The sequence below is a fragment of the Macaca thibetana genome, chromosome 7, assembly GCF_024542745.1.
Source record: "Macaca thibetana thibetana isolate TM-01 chromosome 7, ASM2454274v1, whole genome shotgun sequence".
In the NCBI taxonomy this organism is placed as follows: Eukaryota; Metazoa; Chordata; class Mammalia; order Primates; family Cercopithecidae; genus Macaca; species Macaca thibetana.
Genome location: NC_065584.1, coordinates 100179645 through 100205587, shown reverse-complemented (window position 1 = coordinate 100205587; position 25943 = coordinate 100179645). Strand labels below are relative to the sequence as shown.

The 25943-nt window shown below is 58.6% G+C and overlaps 2 protein-coding genes across 7 annotated transcripts; both read right to left on the bottom strand.

Moving 5' to 3' along the window:
* Positions 1 to 969: 969 nt before the first annotated feature.
* On the bottom strand, positions 970 to 12805 carry FES (FES proto-oncogene, tyrosine kinase). 3 transcript variants are annotated; one of them, XM_050797608.1, is made up of 19 exons: positions 12678 to 12805; positions 11965 to 12186; positions 11638 to 11811; positions 10163 to 10259; positions 9850 to 10033; positions 7223 to 7360; positions 7030 to 7149; positions 6704 to 6826; positions 6390 to 6576; positions 6185 to 6268; positions 5478 to 5687; positions 4995 to 5117; positions 4562 to 4615; positions 3863 to 3981; positions 3494 to 3588; positions 3274 to 3397; positions 2878 to 3035; positions 2639 to 2761; positions 970 to 1330 (listed from the first exon to the last, which is right to left on the bottom strand). In XM_050797608.1, exons 2-19 carry the CDS (start codon positions 12175 to 12177, stop codon positions 1188 to 1190), a joined length of 2469 nt encoding a protein of 822 aa, XP_050653565.1. In that variant the 5' UTR covers positions 12178 to 12186; positions 12678 to 12805; the 3' UTR covers positions 970 to 1187. The 3 variants fall into 3 exon arrangements, with proteins under 3 accessions (XP_050653565.1, XP_050653563.1, XP_050653564.1); XM_050797606.1 differs by having other exon boundaries at positions 1239 to 2761; XM_050797607.1 differs by having other exon boundaries at positions 1239 to 2761; positions 12583 to 12774.
* A 958-nt stretch (positions 12806 to 13763) lies between these two features.
* Positions 13764 to 25713, bottom strand: FURIN (furin, paired basic amino acid cleaving enzyme). 4 transcript variants are annotated; one of them, XM_050797600.1, is made up of 16 exons: positions 25508 to 25713; positions 21268 to 21603; positions 20805 to 20903; positions 20601 to 20696; positions 20133 to 20261; positions 19946 to 20022; positions 19543 to 19631; positions 18856 to 19028; positions 18221 to 18433; positions 17667 to 17767; positions 17443 to 17546; positions 17233 to 17350; positions 16946 to 17125; positions 16413 to 16537; positions 16189 to 16299; positions 13764 to 15945 (listed from the first exon to the last, which is right to left on the bottom strand). In XM_050797600.1, the coding sequence occupies exons 2-16, from the start codon at positions 21442 to 21444 to the stop codon at positions 15353 to 15355; spliced, it is 2385 nt and encodes a 794-aa protein (XP_050653557.1). In that variant the 5' UTR covers positions 21445 to 21603; positions 25508 to 25713; the 3' UTR covers positions 13764 to 15352. The 4 variants fall into 4 exon arrangements, with proteins under 4 accessions (XP_050653557.1, XP_050653558.1, XP_050653555.1 ...); XM_050797601.1 differs by lacking the exon at positions 25508 to 25713 and adding an exon at positions 24892 to 24981; XM_050797598.1 differs by lacking the exon at positions 25508 to 25713 and adding an exon at positions 24029 to 24809.
* Positions 25714 to 25943: the final 230 nt, after the last annotated feature.

Genomic DNA, 25943 nt, shown 5'->3' with positions numbered 1-25943 from the left:
TTTTTTAGTATGTTCACACTTCCTTATCTTCTCAAACTTTGCTTTTGGTGATATTAACATTTCAGATGACTTTATAGGTTTCACTGAGACTTAGGGGAGGAGGTGAAGGCTCCCCAGTCTGCCATCCGATTCCTCATTAAATTCGTCTTGAGAAACAACTTCCTCAAAAGCATTTTCTTCATCAGCCACATCAGTCTCCTTTGAGTGGAACTCTCTTCTCGTCTCCTCCTGAATTTTATGTGAGTGTTGTACACATCCATAGTGTCAGCTGTCCTCTAATATTCATAAGCCAATGATTCACATATCTATGATGAGCCTTCACCTCCATCTGGGCTTCCAGACCTATTCATCTACATTTTAATTATTTATTATTTTTATTTATTTATTTTTGAGACAGGACCTCGCTTTGTTGCCCAGGCTGGAATGCAGTGGTGTGATCACAGCTCACTGCAGCCTCAACCTCCCGGGCTCAGTTGATCCTCCTACCTCAGCCTCCTGAGTAGCTGGGACTATAGGTGTGTGCCACCATGCCTGGCTAATTTTCTTGTTTTTTTGTTTTTTGTTTTTTTTTTGTAGAGACGGAGTTTTACCATGTTGCCCAGGCTGGTCTCAAACTAGGCTCAAGCAATCCACATGCGTTGGCCTCCCAAGTACCTGGGACTACAGGTGTCTACCCCACACCTGGCTTCACCCACACTTTTATCTCCAATAAAATGCAACATCTCTAAACTCACATCCTCCTCAAAGCTCTGATCCTCTTCCTATAATCCTATTTCTGGGGATGATACCGCCATCTGGCCATAGCCTGTATTATCATCCTGATCTCTCCCCCTCCCCATGTCTCACATCCAGTTGCTACTAAATCATGTCCCATGCATACTGCCTGTCCTCCTCCTTCCCCACGGCCACCATACCAGCACTCATGCCTTCTGAGACCTGCCTTCCAGAGGAGCGCACATGCCAGGAGCGTTCAGTGGGCACAAGTGGTTTTATTGTTTCTGCCTGGAAGAGGAAGCCCTGGCAGCAGCAGGGACACAGAGAAGACACGGAGCTGCATCCTGCCAGCAGTGTGGATGCTGGTGGCAGGAGTCCACGACTGTGAAGAGCTGTCAGTGTGTGAGCTGGAGCCGCTGAGGAGCTGCACCTAGGCCTGCAGAGGTCACCAGCTTGAAAAGGGGGTCCCAGCCTCACCGATGCCGCTTTCGGATGCTCTGCAGCTCCTGGTAGATGGTGCTGAAGCTGGGCCGCTGCCCAGGCTCATAGGCCCAGCACTGCTCCATGAGCCTGAACACGGCATCAGGACACAGCTCTGGGCAGGGCAGGCGGCCCCCTGTGAGGAGAGGCACAGCACACCAGGCATAAGGAGGGAGTTTGAGGGTCCTCAGCAGACTCTGAGGGATACCATGAGCCATAGGAGCTGCTTAAGATGCACTGTTCTGAAGGTCGCGCTGTTCTCCACCAAGGGCCCAAAGGACAAACAGGCCTGGCTTCTGATCCCAATCCCACCACATGCTAGTTGTGTGTCCTCTGCCAGCCTGTTTTTCCATCTGAGAAAGGGACATATTAATCCCTACCACACATGTAGTGATGAGTAAATTAAATAACGTGTGGTCTAGCACAGAACAGGTGCTCACTCAGCAGTAGCTACAGGGATATTCTATTTTTTTTATTTTTTATTTTTTTTGAGATAGAGTTTCACTCTGTCACCCAGGCTGGAACGCGGTGGTGCGATCTCAGCTCACTGCAACCTCCACCTCCCAGGTTCAAGCGATTCTTGTGCCTCAGCCTCCCAAGTAGCTGGGATTACAGGCTTGTGCCACCACACCTGGCTAATTTTTTGTAGTTTTAGTAGAGACAGGGTTTTGCCATGTTGGCCAAGCTAGTCTCAAACTCCTAGACTCAAATGATCCACACTCCTCAGCCTCTCAAAGTGTTGAAATTACAGGCGTGAGCCACTGTGCCCGAGTTTTTTTCTTTTTTCAGTCAAGGTCTCTCTCTGTCACCCAGGTTGGAGTGCAGTGGCATGATCTCAGCTCACTGCAACCTCTGCCTCCCATGCTCCAGTGATCCTCCTGCCTGAGCCTCCCGAGTAGCAGGGACTACAGGCACATGTCACCACACCCAGCTACGTTTTGTGTTTTTGGTTTTTTTTTGAGATGGAGTTTTGCTCTTGTCGCCCAAGCTGGAGTGCAGTGGCACAATCTCAGCTCACTGCAGCGTCTGCCTCCTGGGTTCAAGCAATTCTCCCATCTCAGCCTCCCAAATAGCTGGGATTACAGGCACGTGCCACCATACCTGGCTAAATTTTGTATTTTTAGTAGAGACGGGGTTTCACCATGTTGGTCAGGCCTCCCAAAGTGCTGGGATTACAGGTGTGAGCCACCGCGCCCAGCCTATTTTTGTATTTTTTGTACAGATGGAGTTTCACTGTGTTGTCCAGGCTGATCTCGAACTCCTGGGATCAAGTGATCCACCCAGCTCAGCCTCCCAAAGTGCTGGGATGACAGGCGTGAGCCACTGGCCAGGTTATTCTTATTCTGCCTGGTGGGAAGGTTGGCATTAAGGGAGTTGGAAGAGTCTGGCTGGAGCATCTGGAAGAGGGTGCAGCCTGAGGCTGCTGTCATCACAGGGTGCTTACCCTTCTCCACGAACTCCCGTGTCTGCTGATTGCTAAGGTTGGGATAGGGGGAGGCCCCCAGGCTGAAGGTCTCCCAGAGCAAGATGCCAAAGCTCCACACGTCGCTCTCGGAGGAGTAGCGGCCTGCAGAGGAGGCCAGGCAACATGAGTGGACCCTCCCTGGGACCAGGGCGAGGCAGGAAGCAGGACCCAGGCCTTGCCTCTGGCCATGCAGTCCAGGGTGGACAGGGACTAGGTACCGTAGTTAAGGGCCTCAGGTGCGGTCCACTTCACGGGGACTTGTCTGAGGCCCCCTGAGGCCGCGTAGACCCCATCAGCTTCCTCTCGGGACATCCCAAAGTCACTGATCTTCAGGACATTCTTCTCTGTCACCAGACAGTTCCGAGCAGCCAGGTCCCTGGGTGAGACAGGGCAGGGGCTCATTTGGCCAATAGTTGCCTGTCCAGCCCTGGCTGAACACTCTAGAAAAGCCAAGGACAAAAGCTGCTCCCAGCTCCGGGTACCCCTGTCTACCGGAGAGGCCCACTCCCGCTCTGGAGCTGATGCCTGATAGTCCAGCAGGGGCCCTAGAGGTATAGGTACTTCTTGACTCTGGTCGGAGGTGTCGGCAGGGCCTGTGGCCACCACCCACTCACCGGTGGATGCAGCACTTGCTCTCCAGGTACTCCATGCCAGCAGCTGCATCCCCCACCATCTGCAGCAGAGTCTTCACCCGCAGGCGGGCCCCCTCCGTGCGGAGGAAGGTCAGGAAGTCGCCCCCTGCAGGTGGGGAGGACCCGTGCTGAGCCTCCTGCCGTAGGGGTGCCACCTGGCCAGGCTGTGCACCCTACCTGGAGCTCAGCACCCCACGCTCACCCTGCACAAGCTCCATGACGATGTAGATGGGCTGCTTCTGGGTGCAGACACCAATGAGACGCACGATGTTGGGGTGGCTGTACTGCTTCAGGATCCTGGAGAGCACTGCTGCTCAGACTCCATGTGGCCAGGCCCATCTCCCCAGGGCCCCCCAGGGATGACAGGAGAAGAGCTTGGCCTCCAAGGCCAGCAGACCCAGACGTGTGACCTGGGGCAGCCTCTACCCCTCGGCACTATAAGGGGTTACTACCTGCAATGCGGGGCCTCGAGGATTAAACGCCACCACAGAGGTCAAGCACTTTACACTGTGCCATGCAGTGTAACCTCTGTGTATGCGGGACCCATGGTGATCATTAGTTTATCACCCACCTCGCTTCCTGTAGAAACTTGGCCTTGATGTCAGGTGGGAGCGTCTCTCGACAAGACTTCACTGCCACCAAGGTGTTGTCGGCTCGCAGGCGTCCGCTGAACACTTCGCCAAAGTTCCCCTGAAACGGTCTTGGGCTCCTACCACGGCCTTCCCAGTCCCACAATTCTCTTCTCTGCTCCCCGCCCATTCTTTACTCAGCCCCCGTGCTCGGACACCTCACACAGGCTCTCTGGGAGTTTGTCCCTCGCTGGGGAACCTAGAGAGCACATGGGGCAGGCAGGGAAAGTTGCCTCCCATGTGCCACCCTCCCTGAGAGAAGTGACATGGAAATCCAAAAATCACTCTCCCTTGGGTTTGAAAAGCATTCTGATTTTTAGGAAAGTGACTTCTTCCCTAAACAGGTATCTTATGGCTTACAGTAACAGGGTGTCTCCCTGTGTGCACACAAGAGCTCGAGGGGGGCGGCCTGGGTGGGGGTAATGAGGTCAGGGTGCTGGCAGAGCTGTCTGCTGGGAGTTTTCAGGGTAGGTACTATCCCATTTCCCGGAGGACGGTGTGTGGTGGGGGCTGGGCAGGGAGTTGGGGTACAAGTGGGGAACCAGATGGGGCACGGAGGTCTCTGGGTGGCAGTGCAGGGGGCCCAGGCGTGACTCGGGAGAAGCCGCCAGCGACAAGGAGACCAGCAGAGGTGCACTCACCCGTCCAATCTGCTCGCCCAACACCAGGTCCTCATGGTTCAGCACCCACTTGTCCTGGGGAAGAGAGGAGTTAGGGGATCAGAAGTCTGAAGAAAAGGGGTGCTGGACCCTTAGAAGGGCTATGTCCTCCATTTCTTGATGCCTCCATATGTGACCAGGGGTGGGACCACATGGGAGCACACTGAAATGATACGGGGTCCAGGCAGGTGCCCTGACCAGGTAAGCACCAGCCTGGTGTGTACAGCCCATGGTGTAGGAGTGGCCCTGACATTCCAAACCTAGAGCGAGGCTGGCCCCGAGGGTCACTCACTCTGCACCTTGTACGTAGATGGAAGGCCTGGAAAGCCGTTTCTGCTCAGACGCTGGGTGGGCCTGACCCACACTCCCCAAGCCCTGCCACAGGTGGCATGGGCCAGGCTGGGTGCAGGCTCACCTTGGGCACAGCCCTGTGCAGGACGACACCGCTCTTCTTGGTGAGGGGCTGCTGGGTGCTCAGTAGGTGGTCGATGAGTAAGGGAATGCTGGGAAAGCCTTCCCCTTCCAGTCGGTACAGGTTCTGCAGGGCAGGGGACCCGGGGTCAACAGCCTCCATTCTGAGGGGGCCTGAGCCCTGGGAGGGGAAAGGGAGAGCAGCAGGGGAGAAACGGCCTGCCCAGGACCAGGGACAGAGAGACCTCCAGAAAAGATGCCATCTGATAGCGCATGACATCCTGCTGCCCCACCAGGGAGGACTCACACTTAAGCCTCTATTTTGTTGCAGGGACTGGGTGGTCTCTGTGGCCCCTTTCAGCCAGCCCTGCTAGGGAGGCATTCAAGACCTGGCAGCTATCCCCTACCCTGAAAGGTCATTCCCCTTGGAGAAGGGAAGGGAGGGTTAGAGTGAGGCCTGGAAGGCTCGGGTCCCAGCCCCACTCACGTCCAAGGACTGGATGATGAAGTGTCGGGGCAGACCATCCCACAGCACTGACAGCACGTACTCCTGCTTGCCCTGGCTCTCCCGCACCAGGAAGTCCCCAGAGTGCACCAGCAGCTCAGCCACCTCTGCCCTTGGGATGGCCCCGTGGTACCACAGCTGCTCATGCAGGGGCTTCTGCACCTCCGGAACAAGCTGCAGCGGTGGAGGGAGCTGGGCAAGGGAGGATCGAGGAGGATTCACTCAACCAGCTTGTTGAAGAGGCCATAGGGGCAGCCAGGAGTCTCTCTCTCCCCTCTATATGCCCTCAGCCCTCACAACCACGGAGTGGCATGCAGAGCCATCCACAGGTCCCTGGAGTGGGCAGTGGACTGGCCCAGGCTCATGCTGGGCAGAGCTGGGAAGGGAAGCCCAGGCAGGAAGACCCCAAACCAAGCCGGTGCCTCCTCCTCCAGGCCACAGGCCCCCAACCACTCCTGGAGCAGGGAGAGCCATGGAATAGTCAAGGTTGCTGGTCCCTTTAGCACACAGGGGCAATGAAGAGGGAGGGGTCAGGGGTGGCAGGGTCTGGGGACATGTGCAGCCTGGAATCCCAGGGAAGAGAGGAACTTCCCAATAAAAGCAGCCTGGGCAGAGCCTCCTCTCTAGGACATCCCAGTGACTAAATTTGAAACACAACAATAGGGGGGTCCAGGCTGGGCATCACTCACCGAGAACTTGGGACGGAAGATTCCTGAGATGTGGCTCTTAAGGATCTCCAGCGTGGGCGTCCTTCCCCCCTCTCGCTCCTGCTCCTGAGGCCAGGGACAGACGTCAGCGGGTGGCCAGGCTTAGGGAGGGGGAGGGCGAAAATGAGGAGCGCAGCCCCAGGTGGGCAGGCCGGTGGCGGGCAGCGGCGCGGGCGGGGCAGCTCACCGAGGACGATGTGGAGTGGCGGTCATCCTGCAGGAGCAGCACGGGCGGGGGCTCGCCGGGGCCCAGCTGCTCCAGCTTGGTCTGCAGCAACTCCTGCTGGGCCTGCAGCTTGGCCTGGCTGCACCGTGCTACCTGCAGCCCCTGCAGTGCTTCCTGCAGCGCCTGCCTCTTGCCCAGCAGCTGCACCCTGCAGGCAGGGGCGGGTGGGAGGGTGGGTGAGAAAGGGCTCAGTCTGCGGCGGGTAGCCAGCAGCAGGTAGGGGAGGCAGGAGGGAGGGAGGCCCAAGAGGCTGCTGCAGGCAGGGGCCCACTCACCGCCCCCGGGGGTGGGTGTTCTCCTCTTCATTCCGGAGCTCCTGTTGCAGCTGTGTAACCATCTCCTGCCGCCTTAACACCATCTCGGTGGCCACAGCCAGTTCATCTGTCACTGAGGTCAGCCTGCACCCAAGAGAAGGGCAGCATTAGAGCCAAGCCCTCCTGCCCCCTCAACCCATGTCCAGTGCATCCCTGTAGAGCCAAGCAAGCCTGGCCACCTGGTGACAGCTCTGCGTGGGCAGTGTCCACGACCTAGCCCTGCCTACATAAACACCCGTGGTCTGCTGGGAGCCCCGCCGCGGCCCAGGTGCGAAGCCACCACCCACGTGTGCTGCACGCTCTCCACAGTCAGCTCGTTCAGCTGGAGCTCCCCAGGCTCCAGCGGTTCACTCTCCTCAAGCAGTGACTCATCGAATGTGACGCAGGGTGGGACGTCAGGTGCGGACCTGCGGGGGACAGCGCCCCATCAGTGGACAGGCCGGCAGCCCTGGGCCCAGCAGGAGCAAGAACGGGGCTTACCCATACTGTCGAAGGAAGCCTTGGTACTCAGCCTCAGGCTGGATGCGGGCAGCAGCTGCAGCCATCTCCCGGTGAATGGCCACCACCTCATCCTGCACCAGGCTGCTAATCTCCAAGTATTCCTGCAGGATCTCCTTCCTGCCCCCCACATGGAATTCCCAGTCAGGGAGGCCTCAGGCTGGGCAAGGTTGGGCAGTTCAGGCCTAGGACCCTGGGTTTGGAGTCAGGGCTGGGGTTGATCCCTGCCTCACTTCGTGCTAGCCATGCCACTCTAGGCAAATTATTTAATCTCTCCCTAATCTTCTATTTCCTGATATGTATAAGAGGGACACTGGCAGTTGTAATAAGGATCCAGTGGGCCAGGCACAGTGGCTCATGCCTGTAATACCAACACTGGGAGGTCGAGGCGGGTGGATTGCCTGAGGTCAGGAGTTTGAGAGCAGCCTGGCTAACATGGTGAAACCCCGTCTCTACTGAAAAAAACAAATACAAAAATTAGCCAGGCATGGTGGCACATGCCTGTAGTCCCAGCTACTTGGCTACTTGGGAGGCTGAGGCAGGAGAATTGCTTAAACCCGGGAGGTGGGGATTGCAGTGAGCCAAGATCACACCACCGCACTCCAGCCTGGGCGACAGAGTGAGACACCATCTCAAAAGAAGGGATCCAATTGAGATCCTGTGTGCAGAGTGTCTGCTGTACAGGGAGTGCTCAGTAAACATGAGCTACAGTCATCCCTGCCCTGGGCAGTTAGCTCTGAACACTCACTACCAAATAAGCCATCAACATGCTGCCCACCCCCGTCCATATCTCCCAGCCCAGGCACCTCCCCTGGGCCCCAACCTCATGTACTCGCTCAGCTACTCAAAATGTCCCATTGGCTAGCTCTAAGACACCCCAACCTCTCTAGTTGAAAATTGAGGCCAGGCGCAGTGGCTTATGCCTGTAATCCCAGCACTTTGGGAGGCTGAGGTGGGTAGATCATGAGGTCAAGAGATAGAGACCAGCCTGGCCAACATGGTGAAACCCCATCTCTACTAAAAATACAAAAATTAGCTGGACATGGTGGCACGGGCCTGTAATCCCAGCTACTCGGGAGGCTGAGGCAGGAGAATCGCTTGAGCCCAGGAGGTGGAGGTTGCAGTGAGCCAAGATTGCGCCACTGCACTCCAGCCTGGCGAAAGAGTGAGACTACATCTCTAAATAAATAAATAAATGAATGAATGAATGAATGAATGAATGAATGAATGAACGGCTACCCTTGTATCCTAAACCTCTTCCTCCCACACCCTTCCCTACATAAGTTAACAGCCACTCCATCATCCAGCTGCTCCAGGCCAAATCCCCAGAGTTACTGACTCCTCTATTTCACGCTCCACTTCCAATCCATAGGGAAATCCCACTGGCTCCATCTTCAAATTAGCCCCAGGACCTGACCGCTTCTCACCTCCATTGCTACCTCCCCGTCCTAGTGGCCAAAAGCTTGGATATGGATTACTGCAAGAGCCTGCTCTCTGGCCTCCCAGCTTCTGTCCTTGCCCCCTGAAGTCTATTCGCAGCATAGCAGCCAGAGTGGCCTTATTAAAACAGAGGTCAGGGCTGGGCATGGTGGCTCACGCCTGTAATCCCAGCACTTTGGGAGACAGAGGCAGGCAGACCGCTTTGAGCCCAGAAGTTAGAGACCAGCCTGGGCAACATGGTGAAACCCCATCTCTACTAAAAATATAAGAATTAGCTGGGTGTGGTGGTGCATGCCCATAGTTCCAGCTACTCGGGAGGCTGAGGCAGGGGAATCGCTTGAACCTGGGAGGTGGAGGTTGCAGTAAGCCGAGATCATGCCACTGCACTCCAGCCTGGGCAACAGAGACTCTGACTCAAAAAAAATTAAAACAAAATGAAACAAAAAAACAGAGGTCAGATCATGCCATTCCTGTTCACCCAGAGCCAAAGTCCTCACCATGGCCCTGCTGAACCCTCTATCACCCAGTAGACCTTGACGCCTGACTCCTCCAGCCTCGTGTATGACTCTCCCCCTCCCTCACTCTCAGAGGCACCACTGGTTCCTGGCTATTAGTCCCTGGTACTCTTCTACCTCAGGGCCTGTGTAGTTGCTGTCCTCTTTTCTGGAATGGTCTTTCTCCAAATAGCCCCAGGATTCACTCCTGTGCCCCTCTCAGGGGCCTCTTTGAATGTCACCTCTCAAGAGGCTTTCCCAGACCACTCTGTGGACAACTGTCACCTCCTCCCTTGCCTCCATGCTCTCAGGTCCCAATCCACTTCTCTTACTTTATTTTTCTCCATGGCTCTTAGTGTTCCTCAAATCCTCACTCCACTAACACGAAAGATCCCTGAGGACAGATGTTTTTGTCTACCATTGTTCTCTGCTATAATCCAGAGCCCGGCACAGTGCTCAATGAATGTAATAAAACCCTGGAATAATGGGACCCTGGAACAGTGTAATTCGGAGGTAAGTTGCCTGTTTCCAGTCCTTGGTCCAGGTCCCGTTCTCATGTGGTTACATGGCCAGCACTTTCCCAGCAATGGATTTTCTGGGTCCTGCCTCTGGGCCTGATGGCTGGGCTGAGGGCCGCTCAAGGGTGGGGGCCAGGGGACGGGGCTGTGGGCTTACAGGATGCAAGCCATCTCCTCGTGCAGGTCCTGCAGTGACCGCAGCAGGCCGGGCAGCAGGAGCTGGTGGTGGTGCTGGTGGTGTAGCTGTGCAGCCCGCACGCCCAGCACATAGCGGTTGTGGTGAGCAAAGAGCTTCCACAGGCTGCGCACATACTTGTCCTTGGCCTTGTCACGGTCCTTGTCTGCCGGATGGGGGGCAAGGGGTATAGATGACAGCATGGAGGCCCAGGCAGCCACCACTCTCTGAGTACCCAAGGACAGGTCAGCACTGGCTTCGGATTCCCTCCCTGCCAGCAAGGGAAGCCACGAACCTTTGCTGGCCTCCTGGTACTTGCGCTTGGCTTGGGCACTGTCCCGTGCCAGGGCTCGGTACTGGCTCTTCAGCTTCTCAATGTCCTGGCTGTGAGTCTAGGGAGAGAGGAGAAGCCAATGTGGGGCAGCAGGTCCCCAACTATGGAGGATTCTTGCCTGGGGTGAAGCCCTGGAAAGGTCCTGTCATCAGGCAGGGAGTACCTGGAGACTTCTGGGAAAGCTGGCTGCTAGTGTGAGAGTCAAAGATCACAGGGCCTGTTAAAGACAGGCCCCTTGGGGAGGCAAAGAGGTAGACTACAGGCTACAACGTCCCTCCTTGGACTGAGAATGGTAGCCTGATGGCAGGCAGGGCCAGTTGCAGGTGTGTGCAGCCTGTGCAGTCACACGGGGCTCTACATGTAAAAGGGCCCTGTGCTTGGTTTCATGCTCCATTATTACCACCTTGAAATTCTTAACAATCTTTTAACAAAGACCCCCACAATTTCATTTTGCACTGAGTCCTGCAAATTATGTTCTTGGCAGTAGGAATAGATGACAGCCCGAGATCAGTGTTCTTGTCCCCGTTCTTCTGTTTATGTGCTGGGATATATTGGGCAAGGGCCCAACCTCAGTTTCCCCATCTGTAACTGAACTAAATTCCTCGACTAGATCAGTCTTTTCCTTAAAGGGCCAGATAGTAAATAAATATTTTAGGCTTGTAGGCCATATGGTCTCTGTCACAATTACTCAACTCTGTCACTGTAGTCACAGACAATATGAAAACAAAGAGGCATAGCTGTGTTCCAGCAAAACTTTATAAAAATGGGCCCACCCTTGAATTAGATGATCTTTTGGGGAGAGGAATGGGGCCAGGGTGGCCACCAGGGGCCGCTGTGGGTCCATGGCTAGGCTGGGCTCTGCACTTGAGGAAGGGGTGTGGTGCAGGGAGGGTGACCAGCACACTGAATGGGGGCACTAGGCTCCCAGATAAATAGCCAGCTCCAAATCACACAGCCTCTAGACCGAGGAGCTCGGTGGGATTCAAACCTAGGCAGGCTGACTTCACAGCCCGAGTCCTTGACCTTCAGGAGGCCATGCTGCTGCCCAGTCTCTGGGGCCCTGAGAGGAGCCTGCCTAGGTGGAAGGCAAACAGACTGACCCTCATTCCTCTCCCTGACTCTCAGAACCCAGAGTCAGATGGCATAGTGTGGACGTGAGTACTGATTCTGAGCTTCTCCCAGGCAAATGACCGGTCACTCATCCTTAACATTCCCAGCACTTTGCCCAGGCACAGAAAAAGCACAGAGAGGCCTTGCTGCAAGCCAGCCCAACATAGGGGAGGAAGAGAGGAAGCTGCATCAAGGTTAGAGCAAGCCAGGCCTGCGGTCAGGGACTTCCACTTCCCCAGTGAATCCAGTGCCTCTTGTGCAAAACAACCCCTTGGAGGCTCAAAATTTAGATAGAACTGACTGAAGCCCCATTGCTGCCCGCTCACCTTGGTGAGCTCCTGCTGCAGCTGCTGCCACTGCTCGCTGTAGGTCTTGCGAAGCTGCTGCCGTTCCCGGATGAGCAGGCTCAACTTGCTCAGGGGCCCTGAGTTCAGATCCTCCGCGTGCTGCCGCAGCAACCGGCTCAGGCCCTCAGTTTGGCTGGTGATCTCCGCCCAGGACTATACAGCACAGATGGGGGAGGCAGGGAGGAGGGGACAATGGCTCCCAAGGCTGGGCCTGCCAAATCTCCAACCACTGCCCCAGAGGGCCCCCGGGAGAGGAAGGAGAAGGCAGTTACAGCCAGCACCCACAAGAGTCCCATGGAGACCCACCTGGCTGATGGGGCTGTCGGGGCTGATGCCCCGGCTCTGGCCCCCACTGTCCTGCACGGACATGTGGTGAAGCAGTCCTGCATACTCCCTGTCACTCTTGACCCGTTGGGCCATCCACTTTCTCATGCCCTCCAGTAGACGAAGCTCAGCCTCCTGCATCTGCTGCAGGACCCCGTGGCCCTGGGGGGTGCACAGCTCCGAAGAGAAGCCCATAGTGCTGTCCTGGGGACAGAAAGGGGGCCATCCCTGGGGGCAAGGCAGCAGCTGGAGATGGAGGCATGGGAAGAGGAGGCTGGGGACTGTAGGGTCAGGATGGGCTACAGACAGGGAGGAGGTGGGGTCCTGCCTCTCTCACAGGCAGCCATGGGTACCTAGCAGCAGCCTGGCCTGGGGACTGGCCCTCATGGCTTCCTTAGTGTCAGGGATCCCTCCCCCGTTCGGGAACAGGAGCCAACCTGGAGCCTCTCTCCCCAGGCCCTTCCACCCACCGCCCCTTACAAGGACACCCTTGCCCAGGTCCTCGACAGGCCAAGGCTGCCCCAGCTGAAGCCTCAAGCGGCCACAGCCTGAGCCCTGCTCCTGCGGCCATCCCCGCCCTTCCGCGGCCCCTACCCCCACCTGGGTGGGTCTCCGGCCCTCGGAACGCCTGCTCTGCCCCTGCCTGCCGCGCCCCCTGCTCCCACCGGTCCTCCAGGCCCCGGGGCTAGAGTTACCCGCGCGGGCAGCTGCTCCTGGGGTGGCCTCGGACCGACTCAGGCCCGGTGCCGACCCCGGCCAGTTCCTGATTCCGCGTTTCCTCCTCCCGCGGTTTCAGTTGGCCCAGGCCCTGGGGCGGGCCTGTGGAGGGGAAGGGGCGGGCGGGACCGGCCCGACGGCCCCGACGCCTGCCAGCCCCCCTGCTCCGCGCTGGGCCGCAGCCTCCAGCCGGCCGCACGGCCACGGAAACGGAAGGGAGGAGGGGGCCAGCAAAGAATGGCCCAGCCGAGAGCCGCCTGCGCCCCGCAGCCCCCAGGGCCCGGCAGCGCCCCGGGAACACCGGGAAGGGGTGCAAGGTGGGAGTCAGGAGGGGGGGCGCAGGGTGAGGCCCCAGGCAGATGCTGGGCCCAGGGAAGCCCAGAGTGTCCGGGGGGAACTGAGGGGAGGTGCGCAGTCCTAGCACCAGGCCAGGGGCACCGCAGAAGAGGAAGAGTGGTCCCAGCCCTCCCCACCTCACGGAATTCCCTAAGGAGAGGCTCAGGCGCCAGCTTCCATTTGAATAAAATTTCCAAGTAAATATCCCGAACAGAGGCTGCGTCTCAGGGACAGGTCCTGGTGGCTCTGTCCCCATCCTCCTACTCCCAGGCAGGGGCTTCCTGTCCCAAGGGAGACCTGGGGCAATCAAGGGGCAGGGGTTGGGGAGTGGAGGTGTGGAGTTTTCCATTTGGGACTCAGGCTCCTCACAGCAAGTCATCTCATTCAGTCCAGCCCCCACCTTAGGCCTCAGCCCTATAGCCCACAGCGGCCAGGTCACTTCAGCCAAGGAAGACACAATAGGCCCAGTTCTTCACACTGCTGGAAACCAGGACTTTGGGAGTGAAGTGCTCAGCTCCTGAGGACCAGGGGTCACCAGCCCCACCCCAGGGGGCTGGTCTCCAGCCGCAGTCTCCTTCCACTAGGGGCTGGCACATCCTCCCGCCCCTTGGAGGACTTTGACCTTCTGACGGGCCCACCTCCAGGCAGGCAGGCCACTGTGTGGGCCTAACTGGCCCCCTATCCTCAGCTTCAATGCAGGAGCAATGGTAACACACTGGAGACTGGCCCTGGTTTGCATAGTCTGCACGTTTAATCACTTTAAAACCTCTAACATTATCTCGTGTCCATTAAATAGAACCAACAATGCTGGGCCTGTTTAAATTACAAGAAAAAAATCACTGTGCACCAACCCAGTATCTTACAAAACCAGCCGGGCTGGCCACGAGGGTAGGGGGATGGGAGAGGAGGGGGCACCCCTGGGCAGGTGGCTGGGTACCAGGAATGGCTAGGAGAAAGAAAAGGGGGCTCCCAGATGGGAGGGGACTGATTGTCCTAATGGGAGGGGTGCAAAAGGCACGTCAGAAGAGGAGGTTTGAGGGGGGCATGACAGGTCAGTGCTTTCTCCACCAGGGCACAGTGTTGGAGGGGGCTAAGTGCCACCACCTGCCTACCCCTGGCACTTGGAGAGCCAGTGACCTATGAGCCCCTGGCATGGCGAGCCCCACTTGAAACACAGATGTCAGCCTGCCCCTCCCACTGGGACCCCCTTTCCTTGAGCCCGCCTGGCTGGCCTGCCTCTTCAGGACTTGGGGCTTAACTATTCCTCACTCCTCAGCAACATGCTGCAGCCCCCACACCTCAGGGCCAGGGCAGCCAGGGAGGAGCAGGGCGGACGGTGGGTGTGAGAAGGTGGGTAGTCCAGCTGCTACCCCCATTAAAAATACAAAAACAAATCATCAGCATCTAAAGTGAAATAATCACAAAGTGAAAATATATCCTCAAACAGCCCCTGAGATCCCCACAGGGGAAAGCAGCATTGGGTGGGAGGCCAGAGAGGCTGGCTGGGCCACCGCCCCTCCCCACCACCCACCCAGGGGCTCCAGGTCTGTGAGTGCCAACAGCCCAGACAGCCCGGGCTCAGAAAACAGGGACTTGGGCCCTGACGGGAGAGGCAGGTGCAAAAGAGGGGAGGATGGTCAGGACACCAGCACAGGGTTCAGCCAGAATTTCAGCCTTGGCTGCGCCAGCCTGGTGGCCAGTGGTGGTGGAGGCACGGAGCACAGGGGTGGGTCATGGGACACAGGCCACAGGCCAACATGCCACGTGCACACCTGGAGGCACCTGCCTTGCCTTGGTCCCTTCCTATGATGGCTGCTGCTGCCAAGACTCACCAGAGCTGGGGGACAAGGTGGAGGGTGCAGAAGCCCTTGGAGAGGTGGCCTCCTCCCTCAGATACCTCCTAGGCCAGCCCCCGACTGCCTGGATGGGACCATTATTGCTTTAGAGGGACAGGGAAGGGCAAGAGCTACGGCCTGGGTCAGGAATCCCAACAAGCAAAGGCTGCCCCTCTTCACTCCGCAGGAACTCTGGCTGGGGCTGGGGCCTGGGCCTGGGCCTGGGCAAGCTGCCCTAAAGGTTTCACTCCTTTCTCCACATGGAGGGGGTGCTGAGGGTGGGGTACGGCCCTCCCCGCACCCCAGCTGGTCCTGGGCCCACCTCAGGTGGCCAGATGGGCCCGAGGGTAGGAAGGGCGCAGTCTCCACCCCTCTTGCCTCCCAGCTGGGGTCCAAACCCAGTCCCAAGATAAAAAAATACTTTGGTGAATTAAAAAGTGCCCAAGGAGGGGATTGGCTTGAGGGGGTGGGCAGTGGGCTCATCAGAGGGCGCTCTGGTCTTTGATAAAGGCGGTCCTCTCGCCCCGGCCCTCATCCTCTTCTGAGTCGGACGGGCACTCCTCCTGCCAGGCTTCAGGGGGCAGCCCCTTGTAGGAGATGAGGCCACGGTCCATGGTGTACACCTTCACCCCCCGGAAGCTAAAGCCAGAGCGCAGCTGCAGGACCAGGAAGACAGTGACGAAGACCAGCACGATGAAGGCGCAGCTGAGGCCGGCCACCACCTCAGGCAGGTGTGAGGGCAGCAGCCCTGCCCGCAGCCGCGGCCCCGCCTCCATCTCTGGGGGCAGCTGGGGTGGCTGCTGCTGTGGCGGGGACTCTCGGCTGCTCTGGCTTTGCCGGGAGCAAGTCTGCTCCACAGGGTCCAAGGAGGCATGGCTGGGGCAGCTGAGGCAGTCTGTCGGGGCCGGCCCCTGGCATGTGGCACATGAGGCGTGGCAGGGGGCGCAGACGCTGGCCCGGATGGTCTCCACGTCATTCTCGGTGCTATAGTGTGTATCGAGGACTTGGGGGGCAAAGCCTGGAGGGCAGTGCTGGACACAGCTCTTCTGGTGCAGGGAGAAGCCTTCCTCGCACACTGCCGGCGTGGGAGAGAGGGCAAGTGTGTGTCAGCTAAACAGACTGTAGCCCCAGGACCATAGCAGCCCCAAGCCAAGTCACCACATCCCCAAGATCCCCCAGCCCCAGGACTGTGGTCATCCCAAAAGCCCCAGGGGCCCTAGGTCTCTTGAGACTTTTTTCTTAGAGCTGGGCTTCAGGACAGGCACCCGCCATCCCCCCAGACTCCGGCCCCCAAAGCCCAACAGCACCCACTACTGACCCACACAGGCCTGACTGGACGTGAGGGTCTTGCAGCCACTGCTTTCTGGAGGTATGGGCAGCCCCTCAGGGGCAGTGCCATAGAGTACGAGGGTGAACTTTGTCAGTGTCCCTGTTCCAGAGCGGTGAGGAGGCAAGAGTTGGACAGTGCTGGCACCACGCCCAGTGCCCTAGATCCTGCCAGCCCTCCACCTCGTACCCCTACCCCTCAAGTGCCCCCAGTACCATAGTTGTTGGCTTCGCTGGTGTTTTCAATCTCTAGGACCCACTCGCCAGAGGGATCCTCATCCCAGGAATGAGTTGTCATGAAGGCCCAGTCATTAAACCCATCTGCGGAGTAGTCATGTGGCCTGGGGAGGGGAGTGCACACAGCCCTGAGGCCTCTGGGGGACCCCAAGCTAGGGACATCTAACCCACAGCACACGGGCCACATACCCTTCCCCCACGCAGACCAACCTCATGGGGCCAGAAGTGCCTGCTGGCTTGGCTGTTTCCCAGCGAGCCAGACATGCTCAACCAGGGGATTCTAGAAGGATACACAGGCACTGCACAAGGTGGGGCACACTACTGACATTAAATAGGTGCAAGCCAGGGATTCCTGCAACATGGGACAGTCCCACAGGACAAAACTGTCCCTCCCAAAATGCCAAGAGTGCCCCACTGAGTAGCACTCAGTGCCCCCTGGGCCGTGTGAGCGAGCAAAGGCAAGCACGCGGGCTGTGAGAGGAGGAGGTGATGGGCAGGGACAGAGCAAGCACCTGGCTGCCAGCAGGGTGGAGCGGGTGCCCATGGGGCTGACCAGGTGGATGGCCAGGTCGCCACGGCGATTATAGGACAGGGTGAGCCGCGCCTGAGCGTGCTCCAGCCGAGTGATGTGGTTGGGCTCGCCCAGGCACGCGGTCACGGTCTTCCGCACCTCGAGCCGTTTCCCGATGTCTCTGTGCAGGAGAGGACCATGACGGTCAGCCTGGCCCAGAGGGACCAGCGGGCACCCCCTGCGACTCTGGTCCCACTGGCCCCCTCCCAGCCTGGGTCCAGCCCTCACTTGGGCTCCGTGAGGATGTCGATGATGCACTTCCGCTGGGGGCCCACTGTGGTCCAATTCTGGGCCAGGGCCACCATGGCGCCTGCGTCCAAAAGCCCGTAGCCATACGAGTGGCTCACTGTGGGAACAGGGAAGGTGAAGTCAGCTGTGAGGCACAGAGTGCCTTCCACCTAACTCCACATCCAGCCTGCCGGGCCAGCCTGTCCTCACCTTTCCGGCCCACACCATTGGTGGCCCAGTCGTTGGCGTTGAGGTGGGCTGGCTTCGAGGTCTGTACCACCAGGTGCTGCATGTCCCGCCATGTGAGGTTCTTACTGCAAAGAAGGAAAGGAGAGGTCAGGGATCAGTCTTTTTTGGGAGCAGCTGGAGACTAAGGGCTGCCCTACAGAGAGTGCTGGTAGAGACAGGGTTGCCCCTGGCCCCCACCCACTTACTTGGCCTCCAGGGTGAGAGCAATGATGCCGGCTGCTAAGGGGGCAGAGGCTGAGGTGCCCGTGTGAGACTCCGTGCACTTCTGCCGCAAGTCAGTCGTCACCTGCCAGGAAGATAATCTTATTGGGGCCTGTGATGGGTGGAGAGGGCTAGAGGAGCCACCTGCCTACAGGCCCTGGGCACCACAGATGGTATGAGAAGCCAGGGCCAAGACCCCTGGGTCCCAGCTGCTGCCCTGTTAACTTGCTGTGGACAGGCTAATGATGAGCCCCTCCTGGACCTCATTTTCCAAAGGAATAAGGGGGTTCAACTAGCAGTTGGAGATGAATAAGAACGACGTATGTTTTTAGGGAGAGACTAGGCTTTTCAAAGGCTTCAGGTATGGCTCCACCGCCTCCCAAGAACTTAGAGAGCCCCAGAGTTCACATTCCATGATGCCTGAGCCACTATCACCCAGCCACATGGGGGTGGAGGCAAACAGCCTCCAAAAGAGGGTGCTGGGCAAAGTCAGCCAGCAGCCCCATTTCCCCAGCCCCCAAGCCCAGGTAAGACTCACAATCTGCTTCTCATTCTGGTTGCCACTGCTGTAGGTCGTGGCCAGTGTGGATGAGCAGGCCTCACTGTACCAGGGCACGTTGCCAAACTGCGTGGCGCTGCTGATGGACAGCGTGTAGATACTGTTGGTGTAGCCGTCGCAGTTGCAGCTGTCATGTTCCCGGCCCCCGTTCCCCGAGGCCCAGACAAAGATGGAGCCCAGCCCCCCTCGGCCCTGTGGACAGAGTGGGCTGGGGTCATTCAGGATTGGGACTTGAGGGAGGGTTGGCAGGAGGACACTGCTGGAGAACTGGCCTCATTCTCTGGGAACCTCCTGTCCCCTGTGAGATCCCTGGTGGATCAAGTGTGTATCCAAATATGTCTATCTAGACACACAAAAAATCAGACCAGGAGACCAAGGCGGGAGGATTGCTTGAGGCCAGGAGTTCAAGACCACCCTGGGTAACATAGCAAGACCTCATCTCTAAAAAAAAATTGTTTTTTAATTAGCCAAGTGCAATTGGTATAAGCACTTTACTTTTCTTTTGTCCCTTAATGTTTCAATAAACATGTTTTGTGTAAAGTTAAACACGAGAATAAATAAACCAAAAAAACCGCCCAGCCTGCCCCCATGGGCTGGACCGATCCCCACCTCACCTGGCTAACCCCACGGAAGAAGGCCTCCTCAGCGAGGCGGGCTGGCCCATCCACTGTCTTGCCGTCATCCTCGGGGCCCCAGCTAGCACTGTAGATGTGGATGTGGTTGGGGTTCAGGCCCAGCGAGCGTGCCTCCACTGCATCTGTCACCTCGCCATCCAGCATGCGCACCCCTGGCCATGAAAAGGGGGCATGAAGAGGGATGCTGCGTGGGTCCAGCTGTCGGGGCTCCCACCCCAAGGAGCACACCCAGCCCTGCACCCCAGGGGATGAGCAGGGGAGGGTAGAGGCTGATGCTGGGAAACCCTGAACCCCCAACTACCCGTTTGCCTCTGCCTTTCAAAGACAAGACCCAGAGAAGGGAAAAGAGAACACCTCCTGCCCCCAACCACACCTTCTGGACTAGAAAGAGTCTCCGGTTCCCAAAGGAGCCTGGTGATCAAGGATCTGCCACATGAGGACTCACAATGGGTCGTGAGGATTTCAGGAGACTCCTGCTAGGAAACCCTCACTCCACAGGGGTCCAACTCTTTCAGTCTTTGACCCTTTGAGAACCCTCCATGGAACAGCCATGTGATCAAAGGATCCAGTGGGAAAGTGGCAGGCATTAGCCAGATGGGAAGCGGGCAGGGAAAAATCCCACTGACGGGCCCTCCCGAAGACAAGGTGGCCCAAGCCCACACTTACCTCCAATGCGCGCATTGTAGGCCACACCTACACCACAGACACCATTGTTGGCCACCGCAGCCACTTCCCCCGCACACCGTGTGCCATGCCTGCCACGGCCAAGTGCATAGCATGAGTAGGACGAATGGGGTGAACAGGGCCCAGCAGATGTGGCCTGAGGAGCACGAGGGATCTGCACATCTGACACCCACCATCCCCTGAGTGCCCAGCCCATCTCCCACACTCCACTGGGCCTGTGGCCATCTCCACTCTGACCAAGCCCTCCCTCAGAGCCCCAGGTGGGCCAGGACTGTGGGAAAAGCCTCACCCTTTTAGGCAGGGCACATCTCACCCAGGCTCAGCCCTGTTCCTCAGTGGAATAAAGGAGAAGGGAGGCAGAGGCCAGGGGCCTGCCACTTCTTACCTGTTGTCATTCATCTGTGTGTAACGAGGCTGGGGGTCAGGGTCCTGGTCATTGACATCAAAACTGGCCCCAGGATCCTAAGAAGGATTTGGCCACCATCAGGAGAAGGCTGACCTCACTGATAGAACAGGACAGCCTCTAGACACACCTCACCACGGATCACGGCCTCCCTCCCCCACTTCCTCACATAATTGCCTGCCAAGTCCGGGTGGTTCTTCTCGATGCCATCGTCCAGAATGGAGACCACAATGCCGTGCCCTGTGTAGCCCTGCGCCCAGGCCTCCTTCACATTCAGGTCCCGCTGAGTGACACCAGACTGCGGAGACACCCACCCCATCACTTATGAGAGATGATTGGTTTTGTGAGGCTAGGGACAACTTGAAGAATCCCCTTGCTACCCTAAAACCTCCTCCTCTACCCATCCCTGCTCCTGAAAGTCCACCACTGGCTGTTTGGACTCCATGGGAATGTAGAGGACTCTGGGAGGGCCACCCCCAGGCTTGCTTATTAGGATGGGCCAGGAAGAGACTGCCCAGCAGGAGGAAAGGAAAAGAATCAGAGGAGGCCTCGAAGTCAGTCTCCTCTGGCCAAGAGCTCATGGTGGGTGGATGGTGCATCTGGGGAGGAGGTCCCAGCAGCCAAGAAGGCCGCATACCAGGTACCACTGCTGAGGAAACTTGGGGTCTGTGGGCTCCTGGTACAAGTCCCGTTTAGTCCGTCGCTTTGCCACCTGCTGTTCCAGCCACTGTACCTGCGGGGGAGTGGAGGAGAGATGGTGTGGGTGGAGCAGGAGGCGAGAGGGGCTCCTGAGAGCAGGAGGGGGAGGGTGGCATCAGGAGGGGGCTGGGGCCACACTCACTTGAGGCTCCCGCTGCAGCCGGCTGTGCCGCGGGCGGTGAGGCGACAGGGACCGCTTCGTCACTCCTCGATGCCAGAAGTGGTAATAGTCCCCGAAAATCTGCAATAAAGCAGGGAGACTGAGCTGGGCTTTCCATCTGTCAGTCCCCAGGGAGGCGGGGGACGGGGGTGGACAATGGCTTCACCAGAGGCTCGCCATGGTCGGGGGTGCGGGGCATCTGCTCCCTGTCCAGGACCCAGCAACATGCAGGGACCGTGAGGACTCACTCTCACTGGGATATGCTGCTCGCCTGAACCACCTGTGCTTTGCTCCTGGCCACCCAGAACATGCCAGCTACCCAGATGCCCCTGAGCAAACAAGGCCAACAGTTCCTGCTCCCTGGTGCCAGAATCCCTGTCTTCTCTGGTCCCACCCCCTGGCAATGTCCTGTGCCTAGGCCAGCAGCCCAGGTAAGAACACCTACCTGGCCCAGGTTGAGGAACCCATGCTTCCGTGCCACGCTGTTGGCCACTGCTGGGCCCCCAGGGATGTGCACAGCCCACGTGTTGGTGAAGACCTTCTGGCCCTGAGCATCAGCTGCTAGCAGGACCAAGGTTCCTGTTGCTGCTACCACCCATAGCAACCAGGACCTCAGCTCCATGGGGGGGACAGGTGGCTGGGACCCTGGAGCGCCCGTCTCCTTGGCCTGGTCACAGGGCCTCGGCTCCCAGGTGCCTGCTCACTGCCTGTGGCCCGGGGCTGACTGGTGGGGGCATGGGGACGAGATGGGCAGGGCTCGGGAGGGTGAGGAGTGCCGACTCTGAGAGGAACAAGAAGGGAAAAGGGGGGAGAGGGTCAGTTCCTCCCCTGCCATGCACTAAAGCTGCCCTGCCCACCTCAAGTTTCAATTGGGGCCTGAAATGAGATCTGGGGGAGAAGGGTAAAAAAATAAGTGCTCCCCAGAAGAAATCTAGCACCCAAGGCCAGTCAGATAGATGGACAGATGGATGCCCTCACAATCCCACCCAATCCTTTCTCCATGCAAGAATGTAAGAAGTGTAACAGAAAGGCCAGGCATGGTGTCTCACTCCTGTCATCCAGCACTTTGGGAGGCTGAGGCAGGTGGATCACCTGAGGTCAGGAGTTCGAGGCCAGCCTGGCCAACGTGGTGCAACCTCGTCTCTACTAAAAATACAAACATTAGCCAGGTGCTTCCAGTCCCAGCGACTTGGGAGGCTGGGGCACAAGAACTGCTTGAGCCCAGGAGGTGGAGGTTGCAGTAAGCCAAGATCGCGCCACTGTACTCCAGTCTGTGCAACAGAACGAGACTTCCTCTCAAAAAAAAAAAAGTGTAACAGAAGCAGCAGGATGAAGACTATCAAGCCCTGAGTTACTCAAAATCAGAAACAACAAATGAATAAATATTCAACTGATCAAGGTAAAAAAGATGCATTATAAAGCAGTACGTACACATAATCCCATTTTATTTTTTAAAAACTATTTTTACATGTATATTTATACAAACCAAAACAAAATCCGGAAGGACACACGCTATAAAACCTTAACAGTGGTTCTCTCAAGATGGTGAGAATTACAAGTAATTGTTATTTTTTTCTTTGTGTCACTGTATTCTCCAAATCACCTAGGTACATTTTACATAGGAATAAGATGCTGGCTTTTCAAGGTTTTTAAATGAATGGCATCTATACAACTCACTAGGGTTTCCTAGTTCAGCGAAGCAGATTCAGCCATAGGGAGTTATTTGCAAAGCCCCACAGCTCCTAAGAAGAAAGAATGGGTGACCCTAGGTGAGATGGTACTTTTATGGGCCATGTCCTGAGGAGGTGCGGGGTGGCAATCACAGAGGCTTCACCTCCCTCTATGGCTGAGATGGCTCTATCAGCAAAGTCAGGGGCCCAGGCTCGTTTTTACTGTTTCCTGGGGAACGCTGGGGCCGCCAAGCCCTGCCCTGCCTGGGCCTGGAGGCCCCCAGCTGCCCCCTTGCTTGCTCCACGCCCACCAGCCTTGCGTAATCCGAGCCCAGGCAGCCAGGGCAAACACTGGCTGCTGAGCCAGGAGCGCCAAGGTGAGGCTGAATCAATAGTCCGAGTGTTGTTTTTCCTCCTTCAGCAAACAGACGGCGGGACCTCTCTGCCTAGGGCCACATAACTGTCCCCACATAGAGCCCCTGACTAGCCAGAAGCCAAGCCACTGGAGGAAGGAGGGAAGCTGGGGGAGGTCCCAGCAGTGCTGCTGGGGGTATCCCGTATCAGTGCCAAGTTCCATGAGCAGCGGCAGGGCCCTGGATGCCCTTACCACTTCCATAGCCAAGGCCACTCTTTGCCGGATACCAAAAGGAAGGCACCCCAGCTCACGTAGGCCCTGGGGAGCTACAGAGGCAGGCTCACTATAGAGAACTCTTTGCTTCTCCAGACGCTGCCCTTAGACACAACCGGCCTCCCTGACTGCTGCAGTCCCACCCTGCAGGCTGGGGGTACTCCACACACAATTCCTGGAGTATTTTCAGTTTGGACCAAAATAACCTGACAGCTGATGGCAGGAGACATCTACAATACAGCTCCTGCACATCCCTGTGGGCAGACTCCACAGGGCTCCAGGGCAGGCCTGGGAACCACAGCCCCATGGTGCCTTGGGTGGTTGGTTCCAGAAAGCTGGCCTGATCAATGGCTGGACAGCTAGGCACCCCAGCCCTAGGGGATGGAGGGACCTCCTCCCAAGTCCCTCATTTAAGAGAGGATGTGGGACCCTGGGGGCAGAGCCACATAGGAACAGGGCCTCATCTCTCTCCTCTTGCCACCACAGCTGCCTCTTGGATCATCCCCCTGCCCCCACCACCACCAACCACAGTGCTGTGAGTCCTGCTGGAGCCCCCAAATCGAGGCTGGGTTCATCTGGGTCTAGCCCAGATTCCAGCACACTGTAGATGGAGCCGCAGCTGCTTGGCGTTAAAAGTGATTAACCAACTATTTAATTACCTTGCAGCACTCGGAAAGAAAGCAGGCTTCAGGCGCAATTGAACAGTCCCCCCAAAGAAAGAGGGCCAGCCTCCCTCCATCCAACAACCCCACCCATGGTGAGGGGTGGGGATGGCTTCCAGAAAATGAGACCCCCACAGACGGCTCTGCCACAGCATGCGGGACAAGGGAGGATCCCCGAAAAGAGTAAGAACTGAAAACAATGAATGAATGGGTATCTCCCCACCCCCATCCCAGACTCTGACTCACCCTCTAGTCCCAGTTTGTCTCAAACCTGGAGGCTTGCTGTATTTCTCATGATCTTGTTTCACATGGGACTGTGCTCCAGGCTGTGGCCAGAGAGAGCTGTGGGTGCTCTTCCTGGCTATGTTCTTGGGCACAGCCCTTTTCTCCAGCTCCAGAACCTCCCGACACAGAGAGCCACTCTGGGCCACTCAAACTGCGCCTTACCCCAGGACCCACTGCTGTTTCCCAGACACTGGGGGTCTGGCTCTGACACAGCCACAGAGCAGGCCACGGGAGGGCCACCCGGACACCCAATCAATCTCTTCCTCTAGAAGAGACACCACGCCGGGTCCTGTTACCAGCCCTGGGAGGCTCCCGTGAAATTATCGCTCCCAGTTCCTGCCCACTACTTGCTGGATGATCTTAACAAGTCACTTCCTCTCCCTGGGCCTCAGTTTCCTTGGTGGTAAAAACTGCTAGACCAGCGGTTTTCAAACTTTTTTTAAAAAGCCACAGAATCCTTTTTAAAATCAAATGCTCCAATATAGGAAATAGTAAAACGAGGGCTGCTCTGCTTGAGAAGAGGCCAGGCTTGGCTACTCTCCTATGCTGTGTCCACACCTGCTCAGCAGCCGCTCTCATCAGGCCACATCACCTGGGTTCCCCTCGCACTTCCCAAGTCGGAATAAGAATCCCAACACCCTCCAGTGGATGAGGGTCTGCACCCCAGGGGCCATGGGGTAGAGGATGATGGGAAAGCGGGTTCCGACCAGACAAGTGACTGCCGTCAGACCTGTCTGGCAAGCAGGCCGCCCCTCGGTTCAGCCACCCCGCGGGGGCACAGGGGCCTCGGCCAGGCCGCGGCAGAAGGCAGCCCCGGGACCTACCTGCGCCCGCCGCCGGCGCCCGCGGATCCCGCACCTGAGTCCTCACCGCACAGGTGTGCGGGCGGGGGCGAGGCCCGGGAGAAGGATCCCCCGCCTCGCCCCCGGCCGCTCCTCCCCTCCCCGGGCGGAACGCAGGCCCTACGCGGCCGCGGAGTGGGCGAGCCGGCGGCAGCCCCCGAGGCGGCGGGGAGGCGGGAGCACCCGGAGCCTGAGGAATTTTCTCCCCATCCCGCCCCCAGCAGGGGCCCCGCAGACGCTTCCTGAGGTCAGAGGGCTCGCCCTGGCCCCACGCGGAAAAGTACCGGCCAGGGCCGGGGGTCCGAGACCGGCCCGGCGCGCTCAGGTGGGCTGCTGAGCGCCCTGTCTGCTCCCGGCAGCTCCACCCTCGGGGCCGGCCCCGGAGCCAGTTCCCGAAAGCGGGCGGGCAGCCGGGCCCCGGGGGACCCGGGTCGGGGCTGCACCGGCGCCAGTGCCCTGACCCTCCCTGGCCCGGGCACCCGGGCCGCGGAGCCCGCTCCTGGGGCAGAGCGGCCCGGCCCGGCCGGCTCCCCTCGGGCCCGGCTCCCAGGCGCGCTTGCCTTCCCCGGGCCCCGGGCCCCGCGCCCTCGCTGCTTACCCTCGGGAGCCCGGACGGGGAAACTTTTACAGGCGAGCGCCGCGGCGGCTCGGGTGCCCCTCGGCCGAGCGAAGAGCCCGGCGGCGGGGGCCTGGGCTCGGCGCGGTCCCCGCGCCCGGCGGCAGCGTCACGGCGCGGAGGCGGGGAGGCGCGGCGGCGCGGCCTCGGCCCGGCCGGCGACCAGGGCAGGGCTCGGCCTGGGCTCCAGCTCCGGCGCGGGCGGGGGCAGCGGCCGGGCCGCGGCGGCGCGGCTTGTTTACTCGGGCCGCTGTCAGCGGCGGCGGCGGCGGCGGCGGCGGCCCGGGCTCCTCCTCCTCCGCCGCCGCGCCCCTCCCCCTCGCGGCGCCACCTCCGCGCTTCCCCGGCCGCCGCCACCGCCGGCTCCGGCTCGGCCGCCCGCCGCCCATGCCGCCCGGCCCCGGGCCCGCTTTCCTAG